At 50.1% G+C, this 17,781-nt stretch overlaps 1 protein-coding gene across 16 annotated transcripts in view; it reads left to right on the top strand.

Moving 5' to 3' along the window:
• usp9 (ubiquitin specific peptidase 9) overlaps positions 1 to 17,493 on the top strand; it is a 35,803-nt gene extending 18,310 nt beyond the window's left edge. For 6 of the 16 annotated variants that reach the window (XM_079733099.1, XM_079733110.1, XM_079733113.1 and 3 more), the window contains exons 21-47: positions 60 to 209; positions 444 to 564; positions 711 to 841; positions 960 to 1,238; positions 1,491 to 1,616; positions 1,921 to 2,058; positions 2,741 to 2,907; positions 3,002 to 3,110; positions 3,223 to 3,369; positions 3,540 to 3,686; positions 3,799 to 4,006; positions 4,122 to 4,354; positions 4,530 to 4,741; positions 5,164 to 5,337; positions 5,433 to 5,574; positions 6,452 to 7,208; positions 8,224 to 8,347; positions 8,483 to 8,696; positions 8,947 to 9,076; positions 9,446 to 9,631; positions 10,216 to 10,472; positions 11,473 to 11,561; positions 11,661 to 11,817; positions 11,915 to 12,127; positions 13,508 to 13,621; positions 14,905 to 15,003; positions 15,143 to 17,493. In XM_079733099.1, coding sequence (XP_079589225.1) covers positions 60 to 209; positions 444 to 564; positions 711 to 841; positions 960 to 1,238; positions 1,491 to 1,616; positions 1,921 to 2,058; positions 2,741 to 2,907; positions 3,002 to 3,110; positions 3,223 to 3,369; positions 3,540 to 3,686; positions 3,799 to 4,006; positions 4,122 to 4,354; positions 4,530 to 4,741; positions 5,164 to 5,337; positions 5,433 to 5,574; positions 6,452 to 7,208; positions 8,224 to 8,347; positions 8,483 to 8,696; positions 8,947 to 9,076; positions 9,446 to 9,631; positions 10,216 to 10,472; positions 11,473 to 11,561; positions 11,661 to 11,817; positions 11,915 to 12,127; positions 13,508 to 13,621; positions 14,905 to 15,003; positions 15,143 to 15,433 — 5,115 coding nt within the window. In that variant the 3' untranslated portion in view covers positions 15,434 to 17,493. The remainder of the gene's footprint in view (positions 1 to 59; positions 210 to 443; positions 565 to 710; positions 842 to 959; positions 1,239 to 1,490; positions 1,617 to 1,920; positions 2,059 to 2,740; positions 2,908 to 3,001; positions 3,111 to 3,222; positions 3,370 to 3,539; positions 3,687 to 3,798; positions 4,007 to 4,121; positions 4,355 to 4,529; positions 4,742 to 5,163; positions 5,338 to 5,432; positions 5,575 to 6,451; positions 7,209 to 8,223; positions 8,348 to 8,482; positions 8,697 to 8,946; positions 9,077 to 9,445; positions 9,632 to 10,215; positions 10,473 to 11,472; positions 11,562 to 11,660; positions 11,818 to 11,914; positions 12,128 to 13,507; positions 13,622 to 14,904; positions 15,004 to 15,142) is intronic. The other 10 variants (XM_079733100.1, XM_079733104.1, XM_079733103.1 and 7 more) reach the window with 6 other exon arrangements.
• The last annotated feature ends 288 nt before the right edge of the window (positions 17,494 to 17,781 follow it).

Genomic DNA, 17,781 nt, shown 5'->3' with positions numbered 1-17,781 from the left:
GATGTGTGTGCGTGGGACTTGATTTGATTGTGTGTGTGTGTCACTGTTCTTGTGTACAGCTGATCACAGCCAAGCTGACTCAGGTGAGCGCCAACATGCCCTCTAGTCCGGACAGCTCCTCCGATTCGTCAACCGGTTCGCCCGGTAACCATGGCAACCACTACAGCGACGGGCCCAACCCTGAGGTGGAGAGCTGCCTGCCTGGTGTGGTGAGTTAGCTGCATGAAGACACACAAACACACACACACACACACACATGCACAACCCCCCTGGCGGGTTAATCTATGTAAAATTGGAATATGGGCTCATGCAAATGAATGTCCTATTTCATGAACCACTATGGTTACATAAGTTATTCATGTGCCTTCCATGGGGTGCATGTGCGATGCGTGTTCCAACTGAAATGCGCTGAAAATTCTTTTTTTCTTCCCCCCCCCCCCCAGATCATGTCGTTGCACCTGCGCTACATCTCCTTCCTGTGGCAGGTGGCCGACCTGGGCTGCAACCTCAACATGCCTCTGCTCAGAGATGGAGCCCGCGTGCTTATGAAGCTCATGCCCCCTGGTAGGCCTATGCCCTCGGGTACTCGAATGAAGTAACCCATGGCAACAGATTACGCACACGCACACACACGCGCACACACACAGACAAAGACACAGACACACACTGCGACTCACTGCCGCGGTCGGGGTGCTTTGTGCGTTCCTCAGATAACACCACCGTGGCCAACCTGCGCGCCGTGTGTCTGGACCATGCCAAGCTGGGCGAGAACAGCCTCAGCCCCACACTGGACTCCCGCTTCTTCGGCCCCTCGCCCTCACAAGTGCTCTACCTCATCGAGGTGAGCGTCGCAGTGCGGGAGGCGGCCTGGTTACTCTTTCATCCGGTTTGGTTAGGTCATGTGTGCGCCAAGGCTAACGCTGTAGCGCCCCCCCAACCCCCCCCTTCCCATCCTGCAGGTGGTGTACGCTCTCCTGATGCCCGCCAGCGCCACCCTGGGGGAGGACGCCAGTGACTTCCAGTACAACTTCCTGAAGAGCGGCGGGCTGCCGCTGGTGCTGAGCATGCTCACCAGGAACAACTTCCTGCCGTCGGCGGACATGGAGACGCGGCGCGGGGCCTACCTCAACGCGCTCAAGATCGGCAAGCTGCTGCTGACCGCCGTGGGCTTCGGGCACGTCAAGGCCGTGGCGGAGGCCTGCCAGCCCAACACCGAGGGCAGCGTCCCCGTCTCACCGGTTAGACCGCCGCGCACAGACACGCCCTCAGAACCGGTTCCCCGGGCATGTGTGACACACACTCGCTCTTGTTCTCTCTCGCTCTCTCATTCTCGCTCGCTCTCTCTCTCTCTCTCTTTTGATCTCTCGCCCACTCTCTTGCTCTCTCTCTTTCTCTCTCTCTCTGCCTGTATAATCTAATGAGCGTTTCCTCCTCCTCCCCCACCCCCTCGCCTGTTAATGTCTGCTCCCGCTCTCCCCTCGTTCTCCCAGATCAACCAGGCCACTCACGACCAGGCCCTGGTCCTACAGAGCGCCTTGCAGAACATCCCCAACCCGGCGTCTGAATGCATGCTGCGCAACGTGGCCATCCGTCTGGCCCAGCAGATCTCAGATGAGGTGAGGTGGATGCGGGGCATCAAACAGTACGAGCCAGTCTTTAGGCCGCTTTATGTGCACTGACGTTACATCCTTCATCCTAGTCCAACCCCAACATAGTCATATAGCACACATAAGAAATGGGTCCCGTTGCAAATGGGACACATTCCATGATTTGGCCACCTGTTTCTAATGGAGAAGGTTGGTGGGCAGAAGAGATGGGTAGAGATGTGCGCTGCATGACAGTACAGGGCTCAGAAGACTACCTTTGGTAGCCTCAAGGGCCTTTTTGTACCGTCTTTGATGAGGCTTTTCTTCCCTGCAGAACTTCTTCCAGGCCTCAAAGTACATCCCAGACATCTGTGTGATCCGGGCGATACAGAAGATCGTCTGGGCTTCGGGCTGTGGCACAGTGCAGCTCGTCTTCAGCTCCAACGAGGAGATCAGCAAGATCTATGAGAAGGTACAACCAGAAATTATGGCGGGCAGTTCATGTATCCACAAACGTGTTGTTTTGCACCCGACACCCTTCTGTAGTCCAAAACGCTAAGCTGCGTCAATGTGTAATTCTATTTACGGAAATAACAACCAATTATTTGTTGAATTGTCTGTGCTTTGCGGGGGCGTGAACAATCGAAGAGGCGATTAAATAATGTGGAAAGCTGTTGTTGACCCAGCCTTTATTTAAGCAGCCTACACTCTATATTGGTATTCCCCTTCCTAGTCTATTTGCAGGAGCCAGTCTTCAAACGCTGCAGGTTACTAGAGTACTGTTGAACATGCTGTTTAGATCTCTGCTGTGATCGTCTCGTACATGTGGCACTAGGTGCCACTTTTCTGCAGATGTCTCTGTCTAAACGCTCACTGTTCGTGGGTTGATTGATTATTGTGGACTTTTTCTTCGGTCTTCATGGAGTGCTCTCTGAGATGAGTGATTGTACCTAGTGGCGGGGGAGCGCTTGCTGACAGCTGACTGTAACCATCTGGAGCACTGGAGAGCTCTGCCTCTCCAACGCAACAAGCTCAGTCTCCCATTCTAGACCTGCCTTTGACTTGGAGGGCCACACAAACCTGTTTCCCCTCGGCGTGTGAATCAGCCGCTCGGATCACCAATGAAACGCTTTCTGTGACTCGTTTTTGAATAGACCAACGCGGCTAAGGAGCCAGATGGGGAGGACGAGCAGGTATGCTGCGAGGCCCTGGAGGTGATGACCCTGTGTTTCGCCCTAATGCCCACGGCTCTCGACACCCTCAGTAAGGAGAAGGCCTGGCAGACCTTCATCATAGACCTGCTGCTCCACTGTCACAGCAAGTACGTCAGACCGGATCACGTTGTTTTGGTGACGAGGACAGCCGTGTGTCGTCGAGGTCCCGGTGAAACTTCATGGATTCCCGTGTGTCTGTAGGTCGGTGCGTCAGATGGCCCAGGAGCAGTTCTTCCTGATGGCCACCAGGTGTTGCATGGGCCACAGACCCCTCCTCTTCTTCATCACCCTCCTCTTCACTGTGCTCGGGGTGAGTGCATCAACCCGCTTCGGTTCCGTTCTGCTCGTACCCGTTTGATACATTCCCTTTAGCCAACGGCTCCTAACCCTTTGTGATGTTTGCCGGACGCCATCGTTTCCAGAGCACTGCCAAAGAGCGGGCCAAGCACGCGGGCGACTACTTCACCCTGCTCCGACACCTGCTTAACTACGCCTACAACAGCAACATCAACCTTCCCAACGCTGAGGTGCTGCTCAACAACGAGATCGACTGGCTCAAGAGGATCCGGGTAACACTATTGCCTGTTGTTCTTTGCTTCTGCGTCCTTTTTACAAGGTCTTGTGATGGAAATGAAGGCCGGTTTAGTGTTTCGGCCTTCTCGGTGTCAGTGTGATGGTGTGTACAGAGGCTAGCCACATTGTAGTGGAGTATGCTGAAGGATCCATTCATATGTCTCAGGACGAGGTCAAGCAGACGGGTGAGACGGGTGTGGAGGAGACCATCCTGGAAGGTCACATCGGCGTGACGAAGGAGCTGCTGGCCTTCCAGACCCCAGAGAAGAAGTACCACATCGGCTGTGAGAAAGGCGGAGCAAACCTCATCAAGGTGAACTGACGGAGAGAGACACGCACTCCTGTGGAGCGTGGAGGGTTCATGTGGGTGTTGTTCCAAAATGCGTTTCCTTTTTTAACCAAATCCCCGTTCTCCCTTGTTCCAGGAGCTGATCGACGACTTCATCTTCCCGGCGTCCAACGTCTACCTGCAGTACATGAAGAGCGGCGAGTTCCCCACGGAGCAGGCCATTCCGGTGTGCAGCAGCCCGGCATCCATCAACGCTGGCTTCGAGCTGCTGGTGGCCCTGGCCGTCGGCTGCGTCCGCAACCTCAAGCAGATCGTGGACACTCTGACGGACATGTACTACCGAGGTACCCACCGGCGCCGCTGCCCATCCACCAGGCCTCTCATGAATGATCCGCACAGTCCTGTATCAAAGAGCAGTTTCGTCACAAAGCCCTTTCGCCCCTCCTCTTCCTCTCCCAGGATGCGAGACCCTCACGGAGTGGGAGTACCTTCCCCCAGTGGGGCCCCGGCCCACCAAGGGCTTCGTGGGTCTGAAGAACGCGGGCGCCACCTGCTACATGAACTCGGTCATCCAGCAGCTCTACATGATCCCCCCCATCCGCAACGGCATCCTGGCCATCGAGGGCACGGGCACCGACGTGGACGATGACATGTCTGGGGACGAGAAGCCGGAGAACGAGGTAGGGGCTGAGGTACGGGATCCTTTAACAGAGCACCTTTCTCACCGACCGTACACGCTTGGCAAGCAGAAAACATTCCAAAGCAACTGCCGCCGTTGATCTTATCCGTCGGCATGCAGGCTTCGTCAAACCTGTAAACATGCCCCCGTCTGTGCCTGGCGTCACTTCATGGCTTGACTTCATGCAGGTGTGTGCTCCTACATTACCGCAGAGTAACGTGGACCCGCGCGACGAGGTGTTCAGCTACCACCACCAGTTCGACGACAAGCCGGCCAGCAAGTCGGAGGACAGGAAGGAGTACAACATCGGGGTGCTGCGCCACCTGCAGGTCATCTTCGGCCACCTGGCTGCCTCCAGGCTGCAGTACTACGTCCCCAGGGGATTCTGGAAGCAGTTCAGGTACAAACACACACGCGTCTGTTGGCAGTTGTATGTTTATTTGCACTAAGAGGGGTTCCCGCTCTGTTCGATGTGCAGGATTGATGAATCTAAAGGCAGGAATAACATGAGGTATCCTCTAATCCGAGCTGGTAAAATAATATTGTGTTGAAGTGCAGTTCAAATGGACCCAAGCCAATGGTCTCCTATTTCGTCGCACAGCTGCCAGTGTGTAAATAATTTGGGAGCTAAAAATACAGCTTAACCTTTGACCTATCCCTGCTTTTTGGTATGTGTAGATATTAAGCAGAAGCCCACGCTTACTCTACCACCACTTGTTTTTTGCTTATCCGCCGTCCTTTTCATGTTGTTGCCTCAAATCCTCCACCCTATTCTGTTGTTAGTTTTACCTGTACTTACTAATGCAATCGTTTGTTGTTCAGGTTATGGGGGGAACCGGTGAATCTGCGGGAGCAGCACGATGCTCTGGAGTTCTTCAACTCGCTGGTGGACAGTCTGGACGAGGCCTTGAAAGCCCTCGGACACCCCCCTATGCTCAGCAAGGTGCTGGGAGGCTCATTTGCCGACCAGAAGATTTGTCAGGGTTGCCCCCACAGGTGAGGGCTCAAACGTTGAGTCACATCTTGTTTGGCGTGTTTTCTTGGGGGGAGTTCTGTGAGCTGATGCCCCCTGTGTCCACCTTGTTCTTCAGGTATGAGTGTGAGGAGTCCTTCACCACGCTGAATGTAGACATCAGGAATCACCAGAACCTGCTGGACTCCATGGAGCAGTATGTGAAAGGGGACCTGCTCGAGGGTGCCAACGCCTACCACTGTGAGAAGTGCAACAAGAAGGTAATGCTAGAGCACACTCAGCAGAAAGCTGGCCTCGCATGCCTTCACATTAAACCTGGGGTAGGAGACTTTGGAGAAACCAGCCAGAGTAAGCTCGATTTTGAAAGAATCTCACTGAATTAATCCCTCCCGTCAGGCCTCCCTCCAAAGCCAATACCCCAAAACACAAATAGTGTCCTTAGTTTTAGCAATATGTAATGTCTAACCTTGAGGAAGACTGAAGGTAGATGAACATGGGACATGCACAGCCACCATTGAATGTTGTACATCCTGGCACTTGTACATTACACTTATTCAAGGTACTTATTCAAGGTACTTAATTGTGTAGCATCTACAGTAGCTGCTATCGCTGCTTTACACGGGGAATGGGTTAGCCTAGCGATTGTAATACTTGCACTTGGTTCTATGAACGTCTTTACTGTACCGACAGCGATATATTGTTTCACTTCTTATGACAAATGTACTTATTGTAACAAATGCACTTATTGTAAGTCGCTTTGGATAAAAGCGTCTGCTAAATGCCCTAAATGTAAATGTAAATGTAAACATGGGTAGGCCATCCAAACACCTCATTCGGGCCATTTGAAATGATTGGACAGGCTTATTACAGGCCTGCCATACTGGATCTTCTTTCAAATTCCGAGCATTGGATTGATAAAGTGCTTGATTGATTGTCGGAATTTATGAAGAACTTTTAACAAATATGACCAAAATTGCTTCTTCAATAAATGACCTACTCTAGCTTTAAGGAGACGTGATTTTATCAGGACTGAGCGTTTACTTAATCTGCTCAGTTATCTTCTTAATGACGCCTAACGGGGTCTGAAGTGTTTAATTGTGACTCACGCGCCTCCCCGTCTCTGCGGCGGCCGCCCAGGTGGACACGGTGAAGCGGCTGCTGATCAAGAAGCTGCCCCCAGTGCTGGCCATCCAGCTGAAGCGCTTCGACTACGACTGGGAGCGGGAGTGCGCCATCAAGTTCAACGACTACTTCGAGTTCCCCCGAGAGCTGGACATGGAGCCGTACACGGTGGCGGGCGTGGCCAAGCTGGAGGGGGACGACGTCAACCCCGAGAACCAGGTGATCCAACAGAACGAGCCCTCGGAGCCCTCGCCTCCCGGCAGCTCCAAGTACCGCCTGGTGGGGGTGCTGGTGCACTCGGGGCAGGCCAGCGGCGGTCACTACTACTCCTACATCATCCAGAGGAACGGCGGCGACGGCGAGCGCAACCGCTGGTACAAGTTCGACGACGGCGACGTGACGGAGTGCAAAATGGACGACGAGGAGGAGATGAAGAACCAGTGCTTCGGCGGCGAGTACATGGGCGAGGTGTTTGACCACATGATGAAGAGGATGTCGTACCGCCGGCAGAAGCGCTGGTGGAACGCCTACATCCTCTTCTACGAGCGCATGGACTCCTTGGGCAAAGACAGCGAGCTGGTCAAGTACATCTCGGAGCTGACACTGGCCAACAGCAAGCCCAACCAGGTCAAGATGCCGGGCGTCATCGAGTGCAGCGTGCGCAAGCAGAATGTCCAGTTCATGCACAACCGGATGCAATACAGCTTGGAATATTTCCAGTTCATAAAGAAGCTCCTCACCTGTAACAGTGTCTATTTGAACCCTCCTCCAGGTATGTGTATGAAACTTAACTGTTATCTGTTCTGTGAACGGGAAATTACAAATTCATCTGTTCTATGTATGCGGGCTCTTCCTGGAGCCATTTTGAATGAAATCTTCACCCAAACGTATACTAAAATCAAAGGGACGCTAGCGCACTAGGCATGGCCGAGTGTAGCTTCGGCAGCGCCAGGTTAGAAGTTATGAGCCCGGGCCTTTGATCTGCCTCTGGATCCAACGAAAATAAGTGGTAATGCATTATTAATGAGAGCTGTACCCAAGAGTGCAGCAAAAGGGAAAATTAACTATGGGGCTACTCATCCGCGTAAAAGCACTTGTTTGGGATTTAAATTCCGAGATGATTTCGGTGCCGAAGAAGAGCTCAGTCTTTAATCCACTGACTCATTGAATGTGTTGGATGACATTGAAAATCAAAAGAGTATTTTCTCTCATCCTTAATTCATACTGGGCATATTATTATATAATTATGTGCTTACCGGAATTTTCATGCGTTGCTGTCAGGGTCTGAACGATGGGAGGGAAAAGTATTATTTGTGCAGATGTAACAACACCAATGTTACCCTAATTTACTGTGAACACCAAACCATGTACTGTGCCTTGAACCTTTTAAAGGTGTAATGTGTCAGATTGAGCCCCTCACACTTAGTAAGCGGGAGACTAACTGGCTGCGCAACTGTGCAACGCAAACTAGTATATCTCGGCTGGCTGGGTGGATTGAGTGGGAAGGGTTTTGGCGCTGTCCATGGTCAGATTCTTCTTGACCAGAGGAGTACGGGCTGGCCAGCATTTCTAATAAGTAGAATTGATCAGTTACAGGGTGTGATTTTATTGCTAACATTGAAATCACTATCGTTCAGCATTGACTTCCGATATGTCCAGTTAACTTTGGCCTATGGGCTCATTGAAACGTCCCACAATGCGACTTAAATAATGTGAAGTGATGAAGACCATCCCAGTTTAATAAGACTCCGGCGCTTACGACTGACTTTTCCACCCGTGTTCTCCAGGGCAAGACCATCTGTTGCCGGAGGCCGAGGAGATCGCTATGATTAGTGTCCAGCTGGCTGCCAGGTTCCTCTTCAGCACAGGTTTCCACACAAAGAAAGTAGTGCGCGGTCCTGCCAGTGACTGGTGAGATCCTCCTGCCGTAAAAGTAGCTGCCTTAAACTAAAGACACCGGAGACCGCTCTTCTCTCCGTCTTGTTGTTGTTGTTGTTGTTGTAGTAAACGTCTCTCTATCTCCCCCCCCCCCCCCCCCGCCCGCAGGTATGATGCCCTGTGTGTCCTCCTAAGACACAGTAAGAATGTCCGCTACTGGTTTGCGCACAACGTCCTGTTCGCCTACGCCAACTGCTTCTCCGAGTACCTGCTGGAGTGCCCGAGTGCCGAGGTCCGCGGCGCCCTGGCCAAGCTCATCGTCTTCATCGCACACTTCTCCCTCCAAGACGGCCCCTACCCCTCCCCCGTACCCGCCACACAGGTGAGCCGCCTGGCAACCAAGTTTTTAAACCGTCGCGCAGGTCTGCGGTGACGCCTTTCACGAGCGGCAGACGGCAAGGCGGAGGCTCGCTTGCAGATATGGGACCGAGATCAGAGCTTTTTATGTTTTGAGTGTTCTTTAGTTTTTTTTTTTTACGTTACGCTGTCGGCGCACAGATTGTCACTCTGGCAGGACGTTCATTATGATGTCACCTTAAACGGTCTCAATTGTTTTTTGTTTTTTTTTCCAGGGCTGTGATAACCTGAGTCTGAGCGACCACCTCCTGCGAGCTGTGCTCAACCTGCTGAGGAGGGAGGTATCTGAACACGGCCGTCACCTGCAGCAGTACTTTAACCTCTTTGTGATGTACGCCAATCTGGGTAAGGACCGCACAACACTCACTCACCTACTGTTGTCGTGCACATCTGCTGCTCATTGTGCCTTCAGTGGCCCCTTTGGCACATTTACTAAAGGTGTGCCTGTTGACTAATGGTGTTCATGCTTACTAAGGTAATGGTTTATTGTTACCGTAGTGTTTAATTTATACATTATTGAATAGGGTGTTGGCTCACTTCACACCCTAACACTGTGCTATTGCTGTATAATAAGGCACTTATAAGCCACTCACTGCATTAACTTGGGTTAATTAATGGTTGATGTACCCTTATTTTAAATTGTTACCGCCACCCTTTGTGTTATAAACCACAAACTCTAACCTGTTCCACCTTCCTGTTGCACCCGACGTGCAGGGCTAGCAGAGAAGACTCAGCTGCTCAAGCTGAGCGTCCCGGGCACCTTCATGCTGGTGGCTCTGGACGAGGGCCCCGGCCCTCCCATCAAGTACCAGTACGCCGAGCTGGGCAAGCTGTACACCGTTGTCTCCCAGCTGGTGCGGTGCTGCGACGTGTCCACGCGCATGCAGTCCTCCATCAACGGTGAGTGCAGCGACCCAACGGCATGTTATGTTCGGCTAGGGTAGGCGATTCGGAGAAACCAGCCAGGGTAAGCTAGATTTTCAACAAAAAATCCGAACCCTCCATGCGGGCCTCCATCCAAAGCCTCTCGTCTGAAACGCATGACTAACTTGCTAGTTTTAGCGATAGGTTTGCCAAGCCTTAGCCGGCTGGGTATGTAGACAGACGGGTAAGCCATCCAATGTCTTGGGACTGGCTTATCACAGGCCTGCAACAGATATATTACACTAAGCATTTGAATAATTGATTGATTGTCAGAATGTGAATAGAGAGAAAATATGCCAAATAAAATCGTATAAAATAGACCTACCATACCTTAAAGCTAGCAAAGCATAGCTATTGCACCAAAGTGAAGACACTAGAGCGACGAGGACTTGTGATTGACCGAACCAGCCACTCTGAGCTCTCTTTGCTGTGTGGGCAGAGCTTGGAACTTAGAGCTCCTGCTGATGGAGTAGCGAAGCAGTCGGGTGGCATGGTTCATGGCGTGGGCATAATGAATCCATCTTGAATGCTCAACACTGTGCTCTCCCTCCCACCACCAGGTAACCCTCCTCTAGCGAACCCTTACGGGGACGCCAACCTGACCACGCCGGTGATGCCGGTGCAGCAGCTGGTGGCTGAGATCCTGTTTGTGCGGACCAGCTACGTGAAGAAGATCATTGAGGACTGCAGCAACTCTGAGGAGACGGTGAAGCTGCTGCGCTTCAGCTGCTGGGAGAACCCCCAGTTCTCCTCCACGGTGCTCAGCGAGCTCCTCTGGCAGGTGAGGGACCAACCCTGCAGACGTGGTTCCCAACCGGTAACTTTATTCACTGTCTGACTGAGTGGTTCCCAACCTGTCTCTGTATTCACTGTCTGGTTCCCTAACCTGTCTCTGTATTTACTGGCTAACTCAGTGGTTCCCAACCTGTCTCTGTATTTACTGTCTGGTTCCCTAACCTGTCTCTGTATTTACTGGCTAACTCAGTTGTTCCAAATCTGTCTCTGTATTTACTGGCTAACTCAGTGGTTCCAAACCTGTCTCTGTATTTACTGGCTAACTCAGTGGTTCCAAACCTGTCTCTGTATTTAATGGCTAACTCAGTGGTTCCCAACCTGTCTCTGTATTTACTGGCTAACTCAGTGGTGCCCTAACCTGTCTCTGTATTTACTGGCTAACTCAGTGGTGCCCTAACCTGTCTCTGTATTTACTGGCTAACTCAGTGGTTCCCAACCTGTCTCTGTATTTACTGGCTAACTCAGTGGTTCCCAACCTGTCTCTGTATTTACTGGCTAACTCAGTGGTGCCCTAACCTGTCTCTGTATTTACTGGCTAACTCAGTGGTTTCCAACCTGTCACTATATTCACTGTCTGGTTCCCTAAGCTGTCGTTGTATTCACTGGCTAACTCAGTGGTTCCAAAACCTTTTGTTTTATTCACTGGCTAACTAGTGGTTCCCCAACCTGTCACTGTATTCACTGTCTGATTCAGCGGTTCCCAACCTTTCTTGGCTCTATACCCATTTCTAGCTCTGAAAAAATTTTTTGACCCCAACTTTACCTTTTGTGCATCTGCTTCCACACACATTCTTTTCAAGAAATCAATGTCCCATATGCATATCAGGGGACCCTAATATTGGCCCCACTTATCCCAAAGTGGGGACCCGATCCCAAGGTTGGGAACCACTTACCTACAGAGTCAATGTTATGAAACCACCGCAAATACTAAAGATGGTGAACTAAACCCACTGACGTCTCTGACGATCACATGGGTGGGGAGACTGCCTGGGGCTAATGTGTGAGCCTTATGTGTCGCGTAGGTGGCGTATTCCTACACCTATGAGCTGAGGCCTTACCTGGACCTGCTGCTACAGATCCTGCTAATCGAGGATTCCTGGCAAACACACCGGTAAGGCTGTTGTCTGCGTGGTTGAAACAGCGAAAGCGGTGACATTTAGTTTGCATCAACCCATCCTGAGCCTAAATCTGTCCTTCTCTGGCCGCGAAGGATCCACAACGTGCTCAAGGGCATCCCAGATGACAGGGACGGGCTGTTTGACACCATTCAGCGCTCCAAAAACCACTATCAGAAGCGGGCCTACCAGTGCATCAAGTGCATGGTGGCGCTCTTCAGCAACTGCTCCGTGGCGTACCAGATCCTGCAGGTGAGCCCTCAGGTCCCTCGGTTACAACACCAGCGACGCCCGCAGCGGTACCATGAGCTCACCATGCCTTTTCTGGACCCCGGGTTTGTGTCCACAGAGCAACGGCGACCTGAAGCGCAAGTGGACGTGGGCGGTGGAGTGGCTGGGCGACGAGCTGGAGCGGAGACCTTACACGGGGAACCCCCAGTACACCTACAACAACTGGTCGCCCCCCGTCCAGAGCAACGAGACCTCCAACGGCTACTTCCTGGAGCGCTCCCACAGCGCACGCATGACCCTGGCCAAGGCCTGCGAGCTCTGTCCTGAGGAGGTAATGAGCCAAGGGACACTGCCTCCATAACCACTCCTCCTCATCGTGTGCTCCATAAACCCTTCCCATGCTGGGGTTGATCCACTCCCCTGTCCACAGAAGCCTGGGGTCGTATTCAGATTTGATCATGTCATTTCACTTGTTCTTCGTGGTGCCGATACGCCCCGGTGGAAGTATCTAAACAGTCTCGATAAGGAGTCTTAAGAAAGTACCACGGTGGAGCCTTGATGGTATGGCGCAGTTTTGTTTCAAGAAATGTTTCCTGCCAGAAGAACTAGAACAGGAACCAAAAGTAGTTGACAGCTATCTGGTTTGAGTTATGCAGATCACGGCAGCCTGTAAGCAGACATTGCCTTGTGAACAAGAGCCAAACTTTTACAAAGCATAACTTTCACTTCTGGTGCAGTCCCTGTTATTTAAAGGAACTTTATTATTAAAGGCAACTAGTGAATAATTGACATGCCCAAAAAGTGGGTGTCGCACGAAGATCTTTCACTTCTATCCAGATTCGACATGGATTGTAGAAAACATCATAATCTTGCAGCCACAGGCCGCACACAGTGTTCCTCCTCTGCAGGCACACTTTTATCTTTTCCCTATACGCAGCACTTTTTTTTAACCATTGAGAAATGGGGGAATTGGGCTTGAGCCACTGTAACACAACTATTTACTATGTGAAAACCTAGTTTTTAACCTTTCTCACAACCAAGTTAACCCAGACCCACCCTACCCACTATTTAACAACAGTAGGAAATGGTTATAAAGCATTATATATTTTTTTATGTTCTCTTCAATGATCCACATTGAAAGAAGCTTCAGGGTTTGGGATTTTCTTGTGAATACGACCCCAGTTGCTCATCGTTCCTCTAACTCTCTAATTCTCTAACTTCAACCTACACCCATCAGTGGTACATCAGTGAGGGTCATCAGCATTGTGTCGTTAATCTGTGGACGTTTCTGCTCATGCACATTTATGTTGCCGTGTGCTTTCCTTTAGAGTTGTGGGCTTGCAGTTAAATAGAAAAGTATACAAGCTTTGTTAAAGGTTTATTTGAGTTGATTCTGTTTTTATTCCGTTTTTTTTTACTATAGTTAGGGCTTTTGAGTTTTCGACATTCTTATTCCAGTATTTTGCCCCCTGCAGGTGTATATAATTAATACATTTCTCTTTTTTTGTTAATTGACCTGCATAATAACACAAGTAATATGTCAATAATGTGATAAGCCAAATTGATTTGATATTTGATTCCTAATTGATTTGTTGATAAAAAAAAAATGTATTCCAAATCAAACGATTTGAGATTTGACAAAAAAACGAGAAAGAATGACAAGCTAGAATGGTTGAATGAACATGCACTGTTAACTGCCATTTCAAAATAGTGTCACTTAACGAAGCACGAGGCTGTGTCTGAAGAAGACGCCACGATGCCGAAATCGTCCTCGCCACAGCAGCTTTTGCCAGGGGAAGGCACGGGACAGCAGCAGCAGCACACTGTAAGACTCAGATACCCCGACAACAAGCTTCCTCCGCCACCGACACCTCGTCCACCCATCACATGACAGGCAAGGTGGTAGACTGTCAGACAGACGGGACGGACAAACAGACAGGCGGCCAGACTGACTCGCAGCGGCGGCTGGTGGATAAGGGGGAGCGGTAGACCTCTGCTTGTCGCTCGTCTGCCTCTCGCAAAACATGGTGGTTGTTAATCCTTTCCCCAGCTGCAGGTAGCAGAGCTCAGAGCCAGGCAGCCATCTCAGCCTGGCACCAATTTAAAACCACCAGAGCTGCTTGCTTTCCCTCCCTCCCTCCCAGAGCAAAGCGTGGCGCAGTCAGCCGCCTGCACGACTGATCGAAAACTCGAAGCCTTGGCTATAGTTTATGAAGGGATAGTTTTACTGGTAGGGTTACAAAACAGGATTACATCATTTTTCAGCTCATAAATGTAGCAAGCACCTCTATTATCCTTGGCTTTCTTGCATTTGTTAAGGCCGGATCATGTTATTGTTCAATCCTTTGGCTTTTGTCGACCCACCTAAAACATCCCAAGGACACACCGAGTCTTCATTGAGTTATACTTTTTGTGGACACCACCTTCCGCTCACTCAAGTGAAGTTAAAGACAAATCACTATAGTAACCCAGAGTAGGTTGTCATGGTAATGCTCATCCTCCCGATCTTGGATCGATATCTTGAGCCTGCCATCAATTTTTGTATTCTATTTGTTCTTGCATCGTGGTGTGATGGATTTATTTCTAATGTCACTAATAAGTAGCTTTATAAATATGTAGATGGATCAGCGTTCTGCCAAGCAAGACAGCCCTCACTCCAAACTGCACTGTGTCTGACTCTGGTCTTTCTGTGGGGTGTTTGGTTGCTGTGGCTAGTTGTCAAATGCAGAGGACAGGTTTACCTCATGGAGATAGATACAGTACACTTGACTGCATTTAGTGCAGTACCATGGCTCGCATTGGTCCAGTTTCTATCAAATGAATGACCACATCCACCTTACCCAATCTCTCGGGATATTAAGGCCGGTAGTACCACAGGGCCGCAGTGTAATATAGCATTAATTTTGTAATGAAACGGTCGGGATGATGAGTCTCCCACACAGTTATTTCCTGCTCACCTCCTAGTTTACCATCCCAGATAGAGCTCATGAGTGGTTGCTGTTCACCTAGTCTAGTCTACTGCACTAGAACACTGCAAATAATACCTACAATTTCAGACTGAGTGAGTCACGGGGGACATTAATAAACCATGTGTTGAACCGTCCCCAGGAGCCTGAAGACCAGGAGGCCACTGAAGACCAGGACTCTTCCCCCCCAGAAGACACCTCCCTCTACCCTCACTCTCCTGGAACCACTCAGTTTCAGCAGGTACAGTCCGTCCGTCCCCCGTCCCCCTCACCACACCAGCACACCCCCGACACGCCCGTGTCGTTCCTGTATTCACCCTGAGACGGGGCTGCTGTGTGACTGCTCTGGTTGTTGTTGTTGTTGTTGTTTCTCCCATCAGAACAACCACCCTCATGGGCAGCCATACACGGGGCCTGCTGCCCAGCACATGAACAACCCGCAGCGCCCTGGTCCGGCCACCGCCCCGGCGACGGCCACCTCCCTGACCCCGACGCAGACCCCGACCCTGACCCCCGCCCCAGGCCCAGGCCCAGGCCCGACCCCCGGTCCCGGCCAGGGCCAAGGTCCGGGGCCGGGCCCGGGGCCGCGAGCACAAGAGAACTGGGAGAGCACTGAGGAGGTGACCCCGGCGCCCGCTCCCGCTCCAGCGCCTACTCCGCCCAAGGAGTAACCCACGGCCTCCTTCCTCCCCAGCCTCCTTCCTCCTCCTCTGCTGTGCCTCGAGCCTCCATCTCCCTGCTCTCCCCTTTTTTCTCCTCCCCAGATCGACAGAGCTTCTCATCAGAACGTGCTCTCTCTCTCTCTCTCTCTCTCTCTCTCTCTCTCTCTCTCTCTCTCTCTCTCTCTCTCTCTCTCTCTCTCTCTCTCTCTCTCTCTCTCTCTCTCTCTCTCTCTCTCTCTCTCTCTCTCTCTCTCTCTCTCTCTCTCCCTCCCCCCTCCCCCTTTCACTCCCCCCCTTTCACTCCGGGCCCCAGGGCAGGGTAGAGCATGGCCCACGGGCCCCCTCTCCAGGCCAACTCACGAGAGTCTCTCCCCCAGCATCCTGCTAGTGTGCAGTGGGTCTGGGGGGAGGCGCTTCCCCCTGGCCTGGAGACGCCGGCCCACGTGACGGGGGGGCCAGCCGGTGGCTGCAGAGGCGAGCGAGCAGAAAGTTGTAATTTAAAAAAAAATGTAAACAAAAAAGGAAAATGTACCCAGACCTGACAATGCTGATGCGCTTGTCGACACGACAAAAAGGTGTACATAGTATGTTAATGTTTTGACTGTTCAAATCCCCCTGTAGCATAACTGCCTGGTTTGCTGTTGGGAGATGTTGCAGATCTGATGAAAAACAAAATGGATACTATAAATAAACAACAAAAAATCCAAAAAAATAAACTCTGTAAGAAGACAAACTCCTCTTTGTTTTATCACCCATGCTCCGCAGTGAGGTTTGGTCTGCCGTCAGACAGTTTCTGGTCATTCAACTGTAGGAGGACGCATTGTTATCATAAATGTATTATTAAGATCCTTGGCAACCATATGACCCATGCCAAATCAACACACACACACGCTGTGGTTGGTTTTAGAGTGAGACGTGGAATGGTTAGGGTGAAGTTTTACGGTGTTTTGGTTGATGTGAAAAAGCGGTGATGCAACATTGTTCTGAAATTCATTGCCTTTCTTTTTTCTTTTTTTTGGTTCTTTTTTTTTGTTCTGGTAATTAGTTCAATCCTTTCTTGAAGCTCTAGTTAATATGCTGTAACATTTAGCATGGCTTCTCACCAGAATAGTGTAGCCCAAGGGAAGACTTGTGACCATAACAACAAAAAGCTGTTGCTCTTAATCCACAGCTCCAGAGGGTACTCGCCCTCTAGGATTACTTTGTTTATTTTTTACTCATCTACCCCTTGTACATTGAGGGCGCTATTTTGAACCAATGTATGAATAAGTGGCTTTTTCAATTGCACATTATTATAAACCTCCAACTTCACATTCGGCAGTCAGTTTTTTGGTGGGATAGACAGACAATTCTGAGAAAAAAATTAAACATGCAACAGAATTGCCACTGGTGTACACCTGGTGTACCATAGACTGTGGTTTGCTTCTGTCTCTCTTCAGTAGAGCCTATTTCCTAGACTTATTTGCCCATCAACTTCAATTCTCATGGAGCTGGCCAGACCAGGTGCCTTTGACTGCTGTCCAGGAGAGGCAACTGATCCTGAGCAGCGGTTTCTAGACATCTCTGCCTCCATCTCCAACGGGAATAGGTTCCGCAGCAGGGGCGTTTAATAGAAGCTGGTTAGTCATGTTGCAACTTGAGCTAAAGTGTAATTCTGTAGGAGTAAAAAGCTAACCATCAGTAAATACTGTATTTAATTGGTAACTTGAATGCGTGTATTTTTGGGATTTCTTGTCTAAAACATACCAAATACTCCTGCAAATGAAAATATTCTGCCCACCGTATTATATTTAAATATTTTGCTCTTATTTTATAGAATTTATTTTGTTGTATTTCACAAAAAATAGATTTGATTTAAGAGGAACATTTTTGTCCTTGTGTTATTTTTAAAGAGGATATTGACTGTACAGAGTTCTGCGCCCTGTTTTTTGCCGACTTTTGTTTTGGCCATGGTGTGACGTTGAATTCTGGAGCTACAGTCGCGATGTGAACTTTCACTTTGAGGTTTTTTGTGCACAGAAATATAACAGAAGCATTGCGCCCTTAGCAAATAAAGAACATGGAATCTTGTTTGTGTCTTTTGTACTAATGATTAAGTTGAAAACTTGAAGCTTGGCAAATATAAATATCTGCTAGTAAGCAGAACTTTCAATTTCTGATGACCTAAGGCAAGACTAAACACTTCAACAAGTTGTCTTGGCCAGTTTGTACTTTACTGACTGTTCAACACTATTCTGATTGGTCACTATTGGCGGTGGTTCGCCCCATTATCCTTATTGTGGTTTATTCATTCACCTACAACCAAAGTCCAAAGATACAAATGGTTTACTTTGGGGCAATTCTTCTGATTTTTTTCC

Source organism: Pollachius pollachius, assembly GCF_949987615.1.
Source record: "Pollachius pollachius genome assembly, chromosome: 3".
NCBI classification, from domain to species: Eukaryota; Metazoa; Chordata; class Actinopteri; order Gadiformes; family Gadidae; genus Pollachius; species Pollachius pollachius.
The sequence above is the reverse complement of the archived record's forward strand: the minus strand, read 5'-3'. Positions and strand labels throughout refer to the sequence as shown.